The 14577-nt window shown below is 32.7% G+C and overlaps 2 protein-coding genes across 2 annotated transcripts; both read right to left on the bottom strand.

Moving 5' to 3' along the window:
* Positions 1-2913: 2913 nt before the first annotated feature.
* LOC129891557 (F-box protein SKIP1) lies at positions 2914-10865 on the bottom strand. Its single transcript, XM_055966955.1, has 2 exons — positions 10483-10865; positions 2914-3794 (listed from the first exon to the last, which is right to left on the bottom strand). Exons 1-2 carry the CDS (start codon positions 10836-10838, stop codon positions 3230-3232), a joined length of 921 nt encoding a protein of 306 aa, XP_055822930.1. The 5' UTR covers positions 10839-10865; the 3' UTR covers positions 2914-3229.
* Positions 10866-11773: 908 nt separating this feature from the next.
* Positions 11774-13905, bottom strand: LOC129891556 (pentatricopeptide repeat-containing protein At1g50270-like). The gene has a single exon (XM_055966954.1). The coding sequence runs from the start codon at positions 13764-13766 to the stop codon at positions 12336-12338; it is 1431 nt and encodes a 476-aa protein (XP_055822929.1). The 5' UTR covers positions 13767-13905; the 3' UTR covers positions 11774-12335.
* Positions 13906-14577: the final 672 nt, after the last annotated feature.

Here is a 14577-nt window from a genome sequence, read left to right as displayed (position 1 = left end):
GACCTTTCTTTGATAATATATTCTTTATTTCTAATTGTTATTTTTTGAAAAATATTAAAAAGAATTATAGTGAGATAAATATAATTTTTTTCATCTTTGATTTATGAATTTAGGTTCGAGTTCTGCCTATTGGGTATGAAATAATTTTGATAGGAAACATTTTCCTGTGTTAATAGGCCTAACACAATATAAATACGATTTTAATGAGACTTATATCACATAGAGGCCGTTTGAATTGACTTATAAGCTGATTATAAGTTGTTTTTAATTTTTGGAAGTTCATTACCGAAAGCTATAGTGTGATGAATAACATCTTTTCAATTTTACTAGAGAAGTATTTTCTCTTTTAATGAATCTTAGTTGATTTAGAGTCCTTTTCGATTGATTTATAAATTACTCATAAGTTGTTTTTAATTTTTTTTGAGTGTTTGACTGATTATTTTATGCTTAAGATAAACTTCAATAAATAATTGAATTTGTTTGAATAAATTTATTTTAAATAGCTTATAAATAAATAAAAAATTACACTGCACTTACTTTTTAAAAATTTATAAATAATTTTTAATTTATAAGTTATTTAAAATAAATTTATTTAAAGGGGATTTTAGCCCCTCTTTCCTCTGCGCAATTTTCTCTGATTAGCTTTTGTCAAATCAGACATAAAAGATGATGATTTTCCTTACTTTCCTTTTCTTGAAATGAATGTGTTTCCCACTTAGTACTTTTGTGCAATAATTGATTATAATAACATTAGTTAGTCTGTTTTTAGTCGTGTGAGATGAAATAATATTTAAAATTATGATATAAAATTATATGAGATGAAATTAAAATTTTGTTTGTATATATAATTTAAATTTTTAAGTTGTATTTTTTTTGCATAAATATAAAAAATTCATAAATTCTGAAAACTATCAAAATTGCTCCAATTCTTTATACAATCTTACCAAAATAAGTAAAAGTTCATAACAAAATTATAATACACTATCACAAAATTATTTTATAAAAAAAAATATTTATTGATTGAATGTCAGTTCAATAAAAATATAAAATTGAACATGAGTTGTATTGTACCATATTTATTGAGTCATTTGTTGATCAATATCATTAGTAACTATATCATCATGTTTATATCCATAAATATTTTATCACTCCTTTGGTCTAGCAAAAAACTATGTAAATATAAAATGATGGATTTTATTTTTTTTACAAAATACAAACTTGTGGATCAACTTTTGTATTTAAAAAAAGTATGAAATTGTGATATAAAATTTCCAAATCAAACTTTTTGGATGATTTGAGATTTTATCTCGCAATTTCAAATCACGAGATAAAATTACATCTCCAAACACCTACTTAGAGTCCGTTTGAATAAACTTATAGCTTTTGGCTAATAAACCGTGTAAATTAAAAATTTTAATTTATTTTGCCTTTTTGACTTAAAAATAAGCTATTAGTATAGTCATATAATTGAAATTTGAGAAGAGTAAAATTTACATAAATTTTACTTTTATTTTTTATGAAGTAAAAAGATCATTTTCAATAAATATTAAGTCAATGAAAAATATCTCTTAAGTGAAAGTCAATTTTCACTAATTAAAAATTCCAAAGTGAGGTTTCATAATTTGTCTATTGACATTAGTTGACTTTGGAATGTCTTGGAGGTGTGTTGTCCATTCAATTTCATCAACATTGCATGTGGTGGAGATGTCTCTCACAACAACCACTGCATCTCAATTCATCATCATCCATCATTTAATTTTAATAAAACGGTAGAATCAGACACTTCTTTATCGACATATTTATTTATACTAAAAGTATTTTTGAAATTTCAAATATCTTCGTCAAAGTTTTTTCTTTAGGTCGAGGGCATTTTAAAATTTTTAATGTCTATACTTTAAAAGTGCTTTACAAATATTTTTCTATTAATAGTTTGGTCTCACATTAATAATTTTTTTTGGTCAAATAAGTAAAACCCAACATAAAATGTTGATAATGCCATTAACATTTACTCCCTCTATTTCTATTAACTTATCAAATATTTTCTAATTTGATTTTCCTTTTTTACTTGTCAATTTTGACAATTCAAGAAAAAATAATTTTTTTTCTTATTATTATACCTTCAATTTATTAATATTGAGTTAATGTCTTTGAAAAATGTAGTAAGTAAATATATTTAAAATTCTAATTAATAGAGGTAAAATGATAAACTTACTATGTAAAATTTTGACAATTAAAAAAAAACATAGAGAGTATTAGATAAGGGAGTGTGTCTTTTCGTTTTAGACTGACCAAAAAGAAAATATATCACATTTATTAGTTAATGGAATGATTTGTTGAACCAGTACTGGCACGGGGCTTTGCATCTAATCTAATAATATTTATCACTTTCGATTCAAACTATAAAAACATAAATTAAGAATATTTAAAACTATATAGTAATACCAAGTTTATACTCTCGTTACATACGATTGATTCATCTTTTGTTTCAAACTACATATACATGTTGCCCACTTTCATATTATGGCAAGGGAAGACCTTCAATTTTTTAGTTTATTTTTATTTAGTTTTTATGAGAAGGGAAATTCATAGCCGCTATCCGTCGGGTGCGCACAAAATAAAATTCCAGTCCTATGCAATAGATCGCAAGCCACATGTGAAAGGTAACCCGCACTAAGCAAGCTCGGTGCAACGAGCTCAACCCAGAAGGCAAACCCCCTTGATTTCGCTGACAAGGAATTTCAGACTTGAAATCCAACATCTTGGCCACCCTGAAGGATAGGGAAGGCATTCATTTTGTATAGTAGAACATTTAATATAATAGAAATAGCGTGCACTGACCACTTTTCGAAAAAATGAGAAAACACCAAGTAAATTGCAGGTGACAATAGGAAACCAGAAAGAACTCCAGACAAATCACAGACGACAACAACAACGATAATGTATCCAGTATAACCCCACAAGTGGATCTGCTCTGCTGAGGCAAGGATGAAGACAACCCCTACCTTTGTGGGAGTAGAGAGGTTGCTCCGATAGGCCCTCAACTCAAAAGGAAAGTTTTCGAAGTAGAATAGCGAGAACAAGTCACAGTTAACAGGAAATCAAAATATATGAACACAACTAAAGTCTGTTGATAAACTGGAGCATCTTCTACTTTTTACTATAGCCCCTCATTTAGTAAACAATATATACAGGCAGTTGAATAACGACGTACCACTCATTTTTCGCCTGATTAAATTCGGAAGAAATCCATCTGGAAACGATCATCATACAGCTGCCAGTGCCCGTACCTCTGTGTTTGTGCTTCTAAGCAGAAGTGAGGCTTCTTCAAGGTTTTCAACTGCTTCAGATTCGACGAGGCATTTGCAATACCCCGGCTAGTAACATTTGTACACCCAAAGAGATCCAGATGCTCGAGGTTTACACATCCTTCAGATATCAAAGCTAGACCTTTATTAGTCAACTTGGAAAACCGTAATTCAAGTTGCATGAGCTGAGGTATAAATTTCCCTATTGCAGCAGCTTCTATATCGCCATCTTGAGGACAGGTATCTAGATACTCCCTCGGGACAAATCGTTCTTGTTGGGAAGAATTAAATCGAGTCATGAGATTTCGCCTCAGAATCCGTAAATTAGGACAATGCTGTCCTATAAGAGCTAGAGACTTGTGAGATATTTGATAGCAGAAACTGATGTCAAGTTCCCTAAGCAAAGGGCACCTAGAGGCTAGCTTAGACATTGTTTCATCGGTTACATTTGGACAGCACTGGATTGAGAGAACTTGAAGATTTGGCGACCTGTAAAGAATATATTCAGAGCAAATAACTTATCTGATCGTCTTTCTGAAGCAGCATAGTTATCTCTATAAGACTAGAACAACTAACGGAATCAAATATGATCAACATCAGTAACAGCAAATTTAGGAGCAAAACCAAATTATGATGTCAAATCCTTCTATGGTTAGTGGAAGCAAGTAGAATTTCATCTAATTGTTCAGAACAATGAATCCAACAAGTTGGAAGGCGAATCAAGCGATACCTAACATGAATCTCAGAAACCATCATCCTGTATTTTCCTTGATTCTCATTTCACCAGACTAGGAAAGTGAAAGCCAGCATCATTCTCCGTCTCAACAAAACAATAATACAGATAAAAGCAAAGTACAAGCTGAAATAGAACTCCCATCATTTTCAAAAGATTGGCACTTTTTTAGTTGATAGATCAAAAAAATAGGTAAATCGTTGATCAAATATATCAGATCCCAACCCATTACTATTGAATTATTCAAACAAATTAAGCTTTAACCTCCATTCTAAGCCACAAGGAGGAAATGTAAAGCTCCAACTGCATTAAGTCCACTTCTAGAGAGGAGTCTTAACGTGTGAATTTTCACTATACTCCTCTTATATATGGCTACTCTGATGATCACACATAAACCCCAACTCCTACCCATAAACATAAAGAACTTAAGAATCCTAAGAAGAGAAGAGACAAAACGGATAGCGCCAGCAATGCCACTGTCTTCAGTCTCAACGTTTTACTACTAGTTGTTGTGCACTATAAGTGAATTCCTCCTTTTTTCAATCTTAAGGGTAGTATCTGGTCCAATTTTGCCCACCCTGGCTAATCCACTGGGTACCTGTTATATCTCACCAGTACAAGTAATGAGTAACTTTGTCCTCTAAGGCTTGCACAAATGCAAAAGAAATTACCTAGCCTTTTCCTAAATCAGTATTTCAAGACTGATGTCAAAATACTTTGTACTTGTTTTAGTTTCTTGAATTCAAATGGAAGAAATAAAACCTCACAGGGTTTTTAGTACTGCAAATACATAGCACAACCATAAGACTCTTAAGCAACATTTCCATTTTCAGTCAACCTTTTCAAAAATTTTCTTTTCCTGCTTACACCTCAATTCAGAAAAATTTACAAACAAATTTTCAGCCATTAATGTCATTCTTCTCATGATTTCATTTTCACCCACCAAAATTTCAAAAATACACACAAATTCTCAGCCAAAATGCATTCTTTCTTTTTCCAAGACTAGTCTCTCTGCACAGACGTTGCATGAATATTTCATATTATAGAATATATATAATTATATACTAAAAATATTTAATGCATGCATACTTGAAAATCATTGATTAGTTAGAAATTATAAATTGAAATATTGTATAATCTTAAGACCCTTTATTGAATGAAGTCAAAAGGCATACTGTTCAACTAACTGTATCTGTATTCTATCCATCACACAATAAATTAATATTTGATATATCTCCAAATAAATTATGAGATTACTCTTTTTATAGAATTTTATAACATCATTTTCCCATTTTAATATATATGTCATGTATATCTGCACCTTCACCTTATACACCTATAAATGGTATTTATTTAGATAAGTGTCAGAGTTCAAAAGTCAAAGTTAGATATGAAAGGTTGAATTGCATAATAAACCCTTTTATCTTCATTTCTACCTCGGTGACCTCAATCCTTTCTTCATGTTGGTATCATTCTCTTTTCTTAATCACTTCGTAAACAAACATATATATAACTATAAAAAATATATACTAACAGATGTTGGAGGAAAGACGGTCGACTTAGGAATCAATGCCTGCTTTAACATCAGAGATGTCTTCAATATCTGCTGTATTTAAGGAAGAAATTCATGCTGCGATCATTGATGGACAAGATATAAAAGTTTCATTTGATGACTTCCCTTACTACTTAAGGTACATCACACAACCATATAGCATAATTATATTAGCATTGTAAATTTGGAGTTCTACTTAATTTCCTTTATTTTTTGCTCGTGATTTGATCTTTTGGGCATTTGCTGCTTGTTACTTGATATGTCTTATATTCTAGAAAAAAAAGGGCGGCCCGGTGCACTTAAGCTCCCGCTATGCGCAGGGTCCGGGGAAGGGCCCGACCACAAGGGTCTATTGTATGCAGCCTTACCTTGCATTTCTGCCAGAGGCTGTTTCCAAGGCTTGAACCCGTGACCTCCTGGTCACATGGCAGCAACTTTACCAGTTACTCCAAGGCTCCCCTTCAACTTATATTCTAGAATTTAGTTAAGAATAACTAGGGATGGCAATAGAGCGGGCGGGGCGAGTTGAGCTTAATCTGTATAAAATTTAATCTGCCCGTCCCGCATAGTGTTTTTCCAAAATCGCCCCCGCTCCGCCCTGCATAAACTTGCCCCACCCTGTCCCCCCATATGTAAAATTTAGTGGGTGTGTTTTAAATGTCCAGAGATTTTAAGAGCAAAGATTTAATTTTTGCATTGCACGTTATCCCAAAAAATATCATATAAATTTTACATTGTAAATAGCATATTTTATCCCCTTCAAATCTATTGGTATTTACTAAAAAAAAATTCATCATTTTTAGGATAGAATATACATATATCTTTCTAATAAAAAGAATACATCCTTAATTATAAAATCGACTAACAGTGCATAAAGTAAAAATAACTAACTATGGTACAACTACAATATTTAAATGAGGATACTAAAATACAACATGCTAGACTAATGTATACAAAGCAATAAACCACTGTAAATTCTCAATAATAATAACAAAAGAAAAGAAAATCGTACAATAACAACAAAGAAAGAAACATTAACATAAAACAAATCAAATTAAAAGAGACAAGAAAAGAGAGCATAGAGATTTTCTTATTGTTTTTTTCAACTGTTTTAAGTATGTACAATATTGTGTCAAATGTCACTATTTATAGGATAGGATTGAGGAACACAAAGAGTTGTCACGAATATGACATTAAACCATTTTAGATCATGGATGAGAGGTGGGAATATGTAATACCCTATACTAAAATAAGGTCATATATGTCATTTATTTTTTTTAAAAAAAAAAGAAGAAAGAAAATAAAAAAGGAGCCAGATTGTTTTATTGACCACAAAGGTGTTTAAAAAAAAAGAATAACAATGTGCCCTAGCCCATTAACCTCACGTAACAAGAAAAGAGGGGAAAGGGGCATCTTTTAGAAGTTCTTCTTTAGATTTTTTTTTTTTGTATCTGCTACTTTGGAAAGTCAGAAGAAAAAAAACTATGGGTCTGCCTCCATTCCAGTGAAACTAAAGTATTGGAAAATTTAAGAAGAGAAGTAGAAGAGGAAGGTAAATTTTTTGAACTTAGTTTAAAGATTTAAATTTGTAGATTCCATGGTTATAGAATTGGGGTTGTAAGTTTAGGAAAATAAGGATAGAGGACTCTGTTAAATTCTTATGATTTGAGTGAGTACGTTAAATGTTTGGACTAAACTTTTGTATTTTGGCCTATACCAAAGGAGAGTAGATGGACAGTAAGGTTAGTTTTGTTTATTATAGTGTGAAATAATTAACAGTAGGGCTGTTTTGCGTGATTTGAAGCACCAATTAGATATAATTTGATAGATTGAGAGTCGATCATTGAACCTTGAGGGTTGAGTATTTAATGTAGTATGAATTATCCTAAACGAAGAAATTAACACGAGATCGATATGATGTGAATTTAGATGGATCAAAGGAAGTCATATGGATTGCTTGAGGTGAGGAGTTTGGTGATTCGACATGAGTACCGTGAGTAGTAATCTTACCACAATTTGTGTTTTATAACTCTCATGATTTATACATGGTTTATAAAGTGAATGTATTACCGAATGTTTAAATTTGCATATGGAACAAGTCTTTTACTTGATTTGATACCGAAATAGTTATTTGAGATGATCTCACTTTTATAAGACAAGTTTATTGATAATTGAGGTGTGAGGGTTTGACACTTGGGAAATAGTATTTTGACATGTGTTTTTGTTAAAGTTTGACATAATATGATTTCATAATACTTAAATGCCTTGTACTATTTTCAAAAAATGCTTCTCCTATTTATAAAGAGAAAAGTATAGATGGGAGTAGACCTTGATGGATCCCGTAGCTAACGGCGAGTTCGTTAGACCTGGTGCACCTTGTATTTATCGATTACCGATAGAGCCCTCGCTAGTGGAAAGGTAGAACTAGCATACCGTTACTGATATCCCTAGAGTAGAGACCTACTGATATGAATATGACTCCTTTATGAGGGGTCCATTGTTATGGGCTACTATTTAAAGAAGAAAGCCGCATTGATTACATGATTCATCCTTGGAAACCTCCCGATTATTAGAAGATTTGATATGAAAGTGGTTTTACTGAGTTTATTTTTGAATGGTTAAGTTGACATTGTTTATATAAGACAAGCAAGATTGATTATGGTTATTGTTTTCTGAAAAGAGCATTTATTTTATGATTTTGATTATCATACTAACATATTTTCTGACTTGTCCCTTATTAAAACGGTTGTGGTTAAGTGTTATTACTCACTGAGCTAACGTCTCAGTCCTCACTAATTTTTTCCAGAGAATACAGGTGATATTGGCGTGGATTCGTTAGTTAGAGCTAGCAAGTTGATTCCATGGTGAGCCCCACACTTGTTCGAGCGGGAACAAGTTATCTACTTACTTGGACTTTTCTTTGAATTCTTAGAGTCGCTCCATAATCATTTCCTTTATAAGGGTCATGAGTATTCTTTTGTGTTGTAGCCTGTGATTAGTTTTAGACTTTTTTTCGTATTTGGAGATGTATTGGTATTATTGTGTTGCGACTAGATTGTCGATGGATATTGTGGCTTATTGTGAAGAGGTTGTTAGTTGTGTTGTGGATATTTGAGACAGGAAAAATTTGGATAGGCCCAAAAATAGAGGAAACTCTGCCCGATTTTTTGTAGATTTCTAGAAAGACTTGCTTTGGGATTCTCCCCCTTGGCGCTGGTCGCGGTCTTAAATTGATTCGTGACAGAGTAAAAATCATAATGTGGGAGTTGCATATATCAATAAATCTAAATGTAATTAAACATCTAATTAAATAATAAATAGTACAATAATATATTCATGATATCTATCTATTTAAACAATACTACTATAATTTTAAACCACAATACAACGAACATACCCTCCAAATTACTGCATCATCATTAATGTATGAAACATTATTGTAAATTCAACAATTGATATAAAAAATAGACTATATTAGCTGAATTGTGTTATGTTATAAATAATTGAGGAGTTATCTGTATGGTTTTTTTTTTTTTTGAAGGACAAACATAACCATTCATAATTTCAATTGAAAGATGAACAAAACAAAAAAATCCATGAATTAATTACTCTAGCATGAAATTATATTCAAGAGATTTTATAGTGGTTGATTCATGTACTAATATGAGATGATTTACTATTTAATATTTAATTTATTAAATCATTTATAACATTTAAATTTAATGTAGGAGTAAAATCGTAATCTAACTTTTGCCAACATTCTTCCCACTTTTAATATAATGTGATATATATATACACACACTCTCAATTATAAATATCACCATCAAATTTTAAGAAATAATATAAGTGAAACAAACAAACATACACATACTCAATGCAACATGTATATGCATATATACAAATTCAAGAGTTCATGTTTTTAAGGAGATTGTTAGTTTAAACATGTATTCAATAAAATATGAAGAGTAAATACTATTCAAAGCTAATAGTAAAACAAGACGAAAGAATGAAAAATTGAGTCCACTGAATTCACAGTGTGTCCTTAAATAAATTATTTCTCTCAACTATCCGAGGTTATGAAAAATATATCTTTCCTAGGATAAAATGATTTATTTTAACATAATAGTTGTACCTCAAATTCCATTGAATTTCGAACTCACTCAAAACGACACTAAATCACACGAGAATTTTAAAGTGCAAGAAGAAGAAGAGTAAAAGATCAGGAAACTTTTGTGGTTGAAAAATGACAGGAGCTAATTCCACGGATACCTACTGCTTCCTTACCCGCACTATTATCTAGTGATTTATATATAAAAATAAATTAAAATTGAACTTTTCATTTTAGGCTTAATAAGAGGATATATAGTTACACAAATGTCTAGTTAATCAGGCATGCCCTGCGCCATCCCCTACTAAAAATAAAGACTTTTTTCACCGCGAATAAATGGAAAATCTGTGTTAGAAAACATGATTTTTCCACCAATTTCTCATCGAATCAACTTAATGAAAAATGTATAGTGAGAAATAAATTTTCACGGAAACAATCGAAGACAAATTCTCACTAGAAATCTAGAATAGTGAAAAACTTTCAAATTTTTTCATATGAAAAACACTACTACTATTTTTTCTTTCCTAACTAATTTAATCAAAATATAGCTATAAATAATCACCGAACATTTTCAATAGAAAAATAGTGATTTTATGGACAGAATTAACTCAGGACCAGTCATATGGCTACTCCATGATTCGATTTTCATCAATCATACAAATTTCTATAACTTATTTTAAAACACGAGTTTCAATTTCATGCTCAATCAAACAAGGTCATATAAATCGAAACATAACGACTAAAAATCTCTTTTTTCAAAACAAAATTGGAAAATCGGTTTTACCTTTCAGCGATCAAAGCTACGGAACGATCAGAGCAGTGCCTAACTCGAACAATATTCAGAGATCCATTACTCCAAATTACAACAGATCGAAGCATAGAATCAATTTTGCGCTCGAAGTCGAGATTCCAGCGACGAGTCGACGACGACTCAGTGACCGATTCGATGAACTGAGTTTCGAGATCGATTACCGAGTTGACATTTGGATCCTTACAAGCTTGTAACCATAGCTTGCAGACAAACATGGCAGATCGCCATCGATCTTCAATGGAGAGACGAGAGAGAATGTTAACGAGGCATAACTGAGTTAACTCGGCCCAGTTAGGCAGTGACTCGGTTTTCCCTTCTTCCTCAACCATTTTGGGTAAATAACAATTATTGAAAATTTATCCTCTTTTATGTTTTTTAGTAGGTTAGGTAGGATGTTGTGTTTACCATCCGATAACTCAATTGGAAAAGCTCAAAATTATTGAGAAAATTATTTTTAAAAAATGATAAAGAGTTTTGATAAGGGCACGTGGCAAAAACGGATAGTTGTAGGGTGATGTTAGTGTATGTGTTAAGGTAAAAAAAGTTATGCATATTTGAGCCTTTTCCATTATTTGTGTTGTAGTTTTGGTCTTTAATAACTTGTTTGGATGGTTGGTGACCCATAGTTTATAATGTATCATTTTGTACTATATTGTCTAGTAATGTATTATTTTGTAAATACAATGGTAGGATAAATTGTGTAAGTTGTCGTGATTTAAGAACAATTATCATTATTTGATTTGATCATATTGTACTGTTCAATAATTGATAGATATCTTTAACATGTGAACAAGTATAAGAGCCCGTTTGAATGGGCTTTAAGTTGCTCAAAACCCTTTTTTAGCTTTTGAATGTGTTTGCCTAATGTAAATTTTAAGCCATAAAATTCTTAAAGTCAGTCAAAAATGAAAAGTTAGGTTTCCTAACTTTTTTTTCTAAGTGTTTAAAATCATTTTCTTTGATTATAGAAATTACTTTTATATCCCTTATATTTTAACTAAATTTCCAAACTACCCTTTTTTATTCTTTTAACCCTAAAATTCACATCATTTTCTTCATTTAAGCACTTTTATCCAAACACTCAACTGCCTATTTATAAAAATAACTTTCACCACTTCAAAGTTCTAAAAGCACTTCATACATAAAAGTTACTTTTTTTTAAGCTCATCCAAACTGGCTCTAAATCTTCGAAAGAGAACGTTTGTTTGGAATGGGTTTAGATTATCCTAAATTGCGTGGAAAGAAACGAAAGCGACAAAATTAGGCAAGTGGTACGTATAGATGCAACTTGTTCAACAAAATAGTAAGTTGCCCTCTATGTCGGGTGGAGGGCTAACTCGCTTGATGAGCCCCCTAACTTTCACAGTTGAGGTGGAGAGTTCTAACTACATTTGTAGCCCTAAATTTCTTAGGCATAAAACACAAATTTGGCAACTTTGAGAGTGCACAATATCTAGACACCTTAACTGGCAATTAAACACTCCAATTGATGTTGTCGTGGCACATAAATATTGAAGGTGTCTAAATAATTATTTTGTAAGTTAAAGTGTTTTACTGACACAAACTGAGGTGTCTAGACCTGCATACTCAAAGTTGATGTGTTAACCTACTAAATTTGAGTGTCTATTTATGTATTACATGTCTCATTGATGCTTGGTCACCACAAAATCATGGTAGGAATGATCAAACAGGAGTCCAATGAACACATCAACTTCCCTCTTTTGCAAATGAAAAGTATTTTGACATTTGAACACCACTGAGGAGCACAACAAACTTTGATCCTTTTTAACTTCTTTGAAACATCACCAAAATTTACTTCTTGTCTGTCACCTTAACAACTCTAGTAGATCCTTTTGATCCTCAAGTTCAACTGAACTACTACCCAAGTCCTTTGATAGTTCCCTCTCTTTCATCAACGCTCGAATTTTCTCCGTATCGTTCCACCTTCCCATTTCACCATATAAATTAGCCAACACGACGTAATAGGCTGAGTTTCTTGGCGCCAATCCTATAAGTTTCCAAGCTGCAAACTCGCTCAATTCTTGATCCCCATGAAATCTGCAGCCAGCAAGCAATGCCCCCCAAACACTTTTTGTAGGTTCTACCGGCATCTCTTTGATCATCCTTAACGCGTCTTCTAAATGACCTGAACGTGCAAATAGATTAACCATACACGCATAGTGTTTCACACCAGGTGGAAATCCATACTTCCCACTCATCAACCAAGAAAAGATTTCTCTGCCCTGTTCAACCATCCCAGAATACGCACAAGCACAAAGCACGGCTACTAAAGTCACTTCATCAGGTTTGACATTTTCGCGCTCCATAATGAAGAACCATCGCATTGTCTCCTCTCCGCTTTTAGTCAACGCCAACCCCCTGATCACAGCATTCCAAGTATACACATTCCTGTGTTTCATTTCTTGAAATATCCAAAAACCGTATTCGATTTTCCCACACTTCCCATACATATCTATCAATGAAGTACCTAAAATCACATCCATTTCCCATCCATTCCTCCTTATTTCATCATGTATCAACACCCCCATATCTAAACCACCACAATTAGCACAAGCAGACAATGCATTCACCATCGTCACCCGATTAGGCGCCACACCGGAATCTCTCATTTTCTCAAACACAACAAGCGCATCACCAAACTTCCCACAATCTCTATAACCCATAATCAAAACCGTCCACGAAACAACATCTCTCTGAGGCATTTCATCAAACAGTTGCTGACAAAACCCAATTTCATCACAAGAAGCATACAAATTCAACAACGAATTCTGCACATAAATATCACAAACATAACCCCATTTCACAACATGGGTATGAACAGATTGGCCTAATTTTAACTTCTTAAGGTCAGAGAAAGACTTTAGAACAAAAGGGTATGTGTAATTGTTCGGAAAAATACCTTCTTTATGCATATAGGCGTACATGGAAATCGAATTCTGTTTCAGAACTGGGATTTCGGAATGTGAACATTCTTGAATCAGTTTGTTGCAAATGAAGATGTGGGGTTTCTTGATGAGTTTAGTGTAAAGGGTGAAAGCAGAGTTTAAGAGACCTAACGATTTGGATACAGAGATGAAGTTATGGGCTATGGTGGTGTTGAAATGGAGTTTGTGGTGGATGATTTGAGCTTGGATTTGGGAGATTTGAGAAGGTGAAATGCTGGATTTGTTCAAGAGATGGAGGATTTTTGTGGATATATTGTTGAGCTGTGAATAGGAATTTGATGTCAATGGCATGATTGAGCTTCAGCTCTTTCATTTCATTTCCTTCATTTCTTCATGCAGAGGGATTTGAAAGAGCTTTTACATAGTTGTCCCGGACATACACTCCACATAAGTATTTGTGCGGCACTCCACAATTTATTCATTAATTTTTCACGATTTTGTAATTTCAAGTAAGCCTTTTTAAACTAAATCGCTAAAAGAATGTTTGATTAAAGAAAGATGCAAAAAAGTTTTAAGAAGCTTTTTGTATAGCTTGGAAGATTGCTTGCTTTTCTTGATGAAGTGGCCCACCTAATGTAGCGACGACCGTGGTGCACTGCTGTTGTATAAACTCTCGGATTTTGTCTTTAAATTGCCACAAATCTTCATATCATTCCCATGTGGCTTCTTTCGGAGATTGTCCCTTCCAATGGACGAAAAAAGTGGCAGAGGCCTTTTGCCCTTGTTTCTGCCTGGCTTGATAGTTAATGATGACCTCGATTTCTCAATCATGCGAGGTAGTGATGATAATCGATGCCCGATTCGATTGACCTCGACTAGGATCATCCTTGCCTTCAATGGATTGGTGTGTACTTATTCGAACGTCATTACTTGACTTAGAAAGATGAACATCTATTGATCAAACCTTGGAGCCATTGACAACTTATTATGAAGTTCTTGCCTTCAATGAGTCATTATTACTTAACTTAGAAAGACGGACATCTAGACAAGGAAAAGTGCAGTGCTTAGTGCCAATGACTTACTTTCTTCATAATATATCAATTAGAATGGGGAATCCAACCTACATACCAGATTGATAGAGTCACTATGAAAGAGATGATCA

Source organism: Solanum dulcamara, chromosome 6 (assembly GCF_947179165.1).
Source record: "Solanum dulcamara chromosome 6, daSolDulc1.2, whole genome shotgun sequence".
NCBI classification, from domain to species: Eukaryota; Viridiplantae; Streptophyta; class Magnoliopsida; order Solanales; family Solanaceae; genus Solanum; species Solanum dulcamara.
Note: the sequence above shows the minus strand (reverse complement) of the source record. Positions and strands in the feature narration are given on the sequence as shown.

Coding starts and splice junctions, on each gene's coding strand:
- LOC129891556 (XM_055966954.1), bottom strand. CDS start 13,766: ATGCCATTGACATCAAATTCCTATTCACAGCTCAACAATATATCCACA.
- LOC129891557 (XM_055966955.1), bottom strand. CDS start 10,838: ATGGTTGAGGAAGAAGGGAAAACCGAGTCACTGCCTAACTGGGCCGAG. Junction 3,795..10,482: donor GTAGCTTTGATCGCTGAAAG/GTAAAACCGATT, acceptor TATTCTTTACAG/GTCGCCAAATCTTCAAGTTC.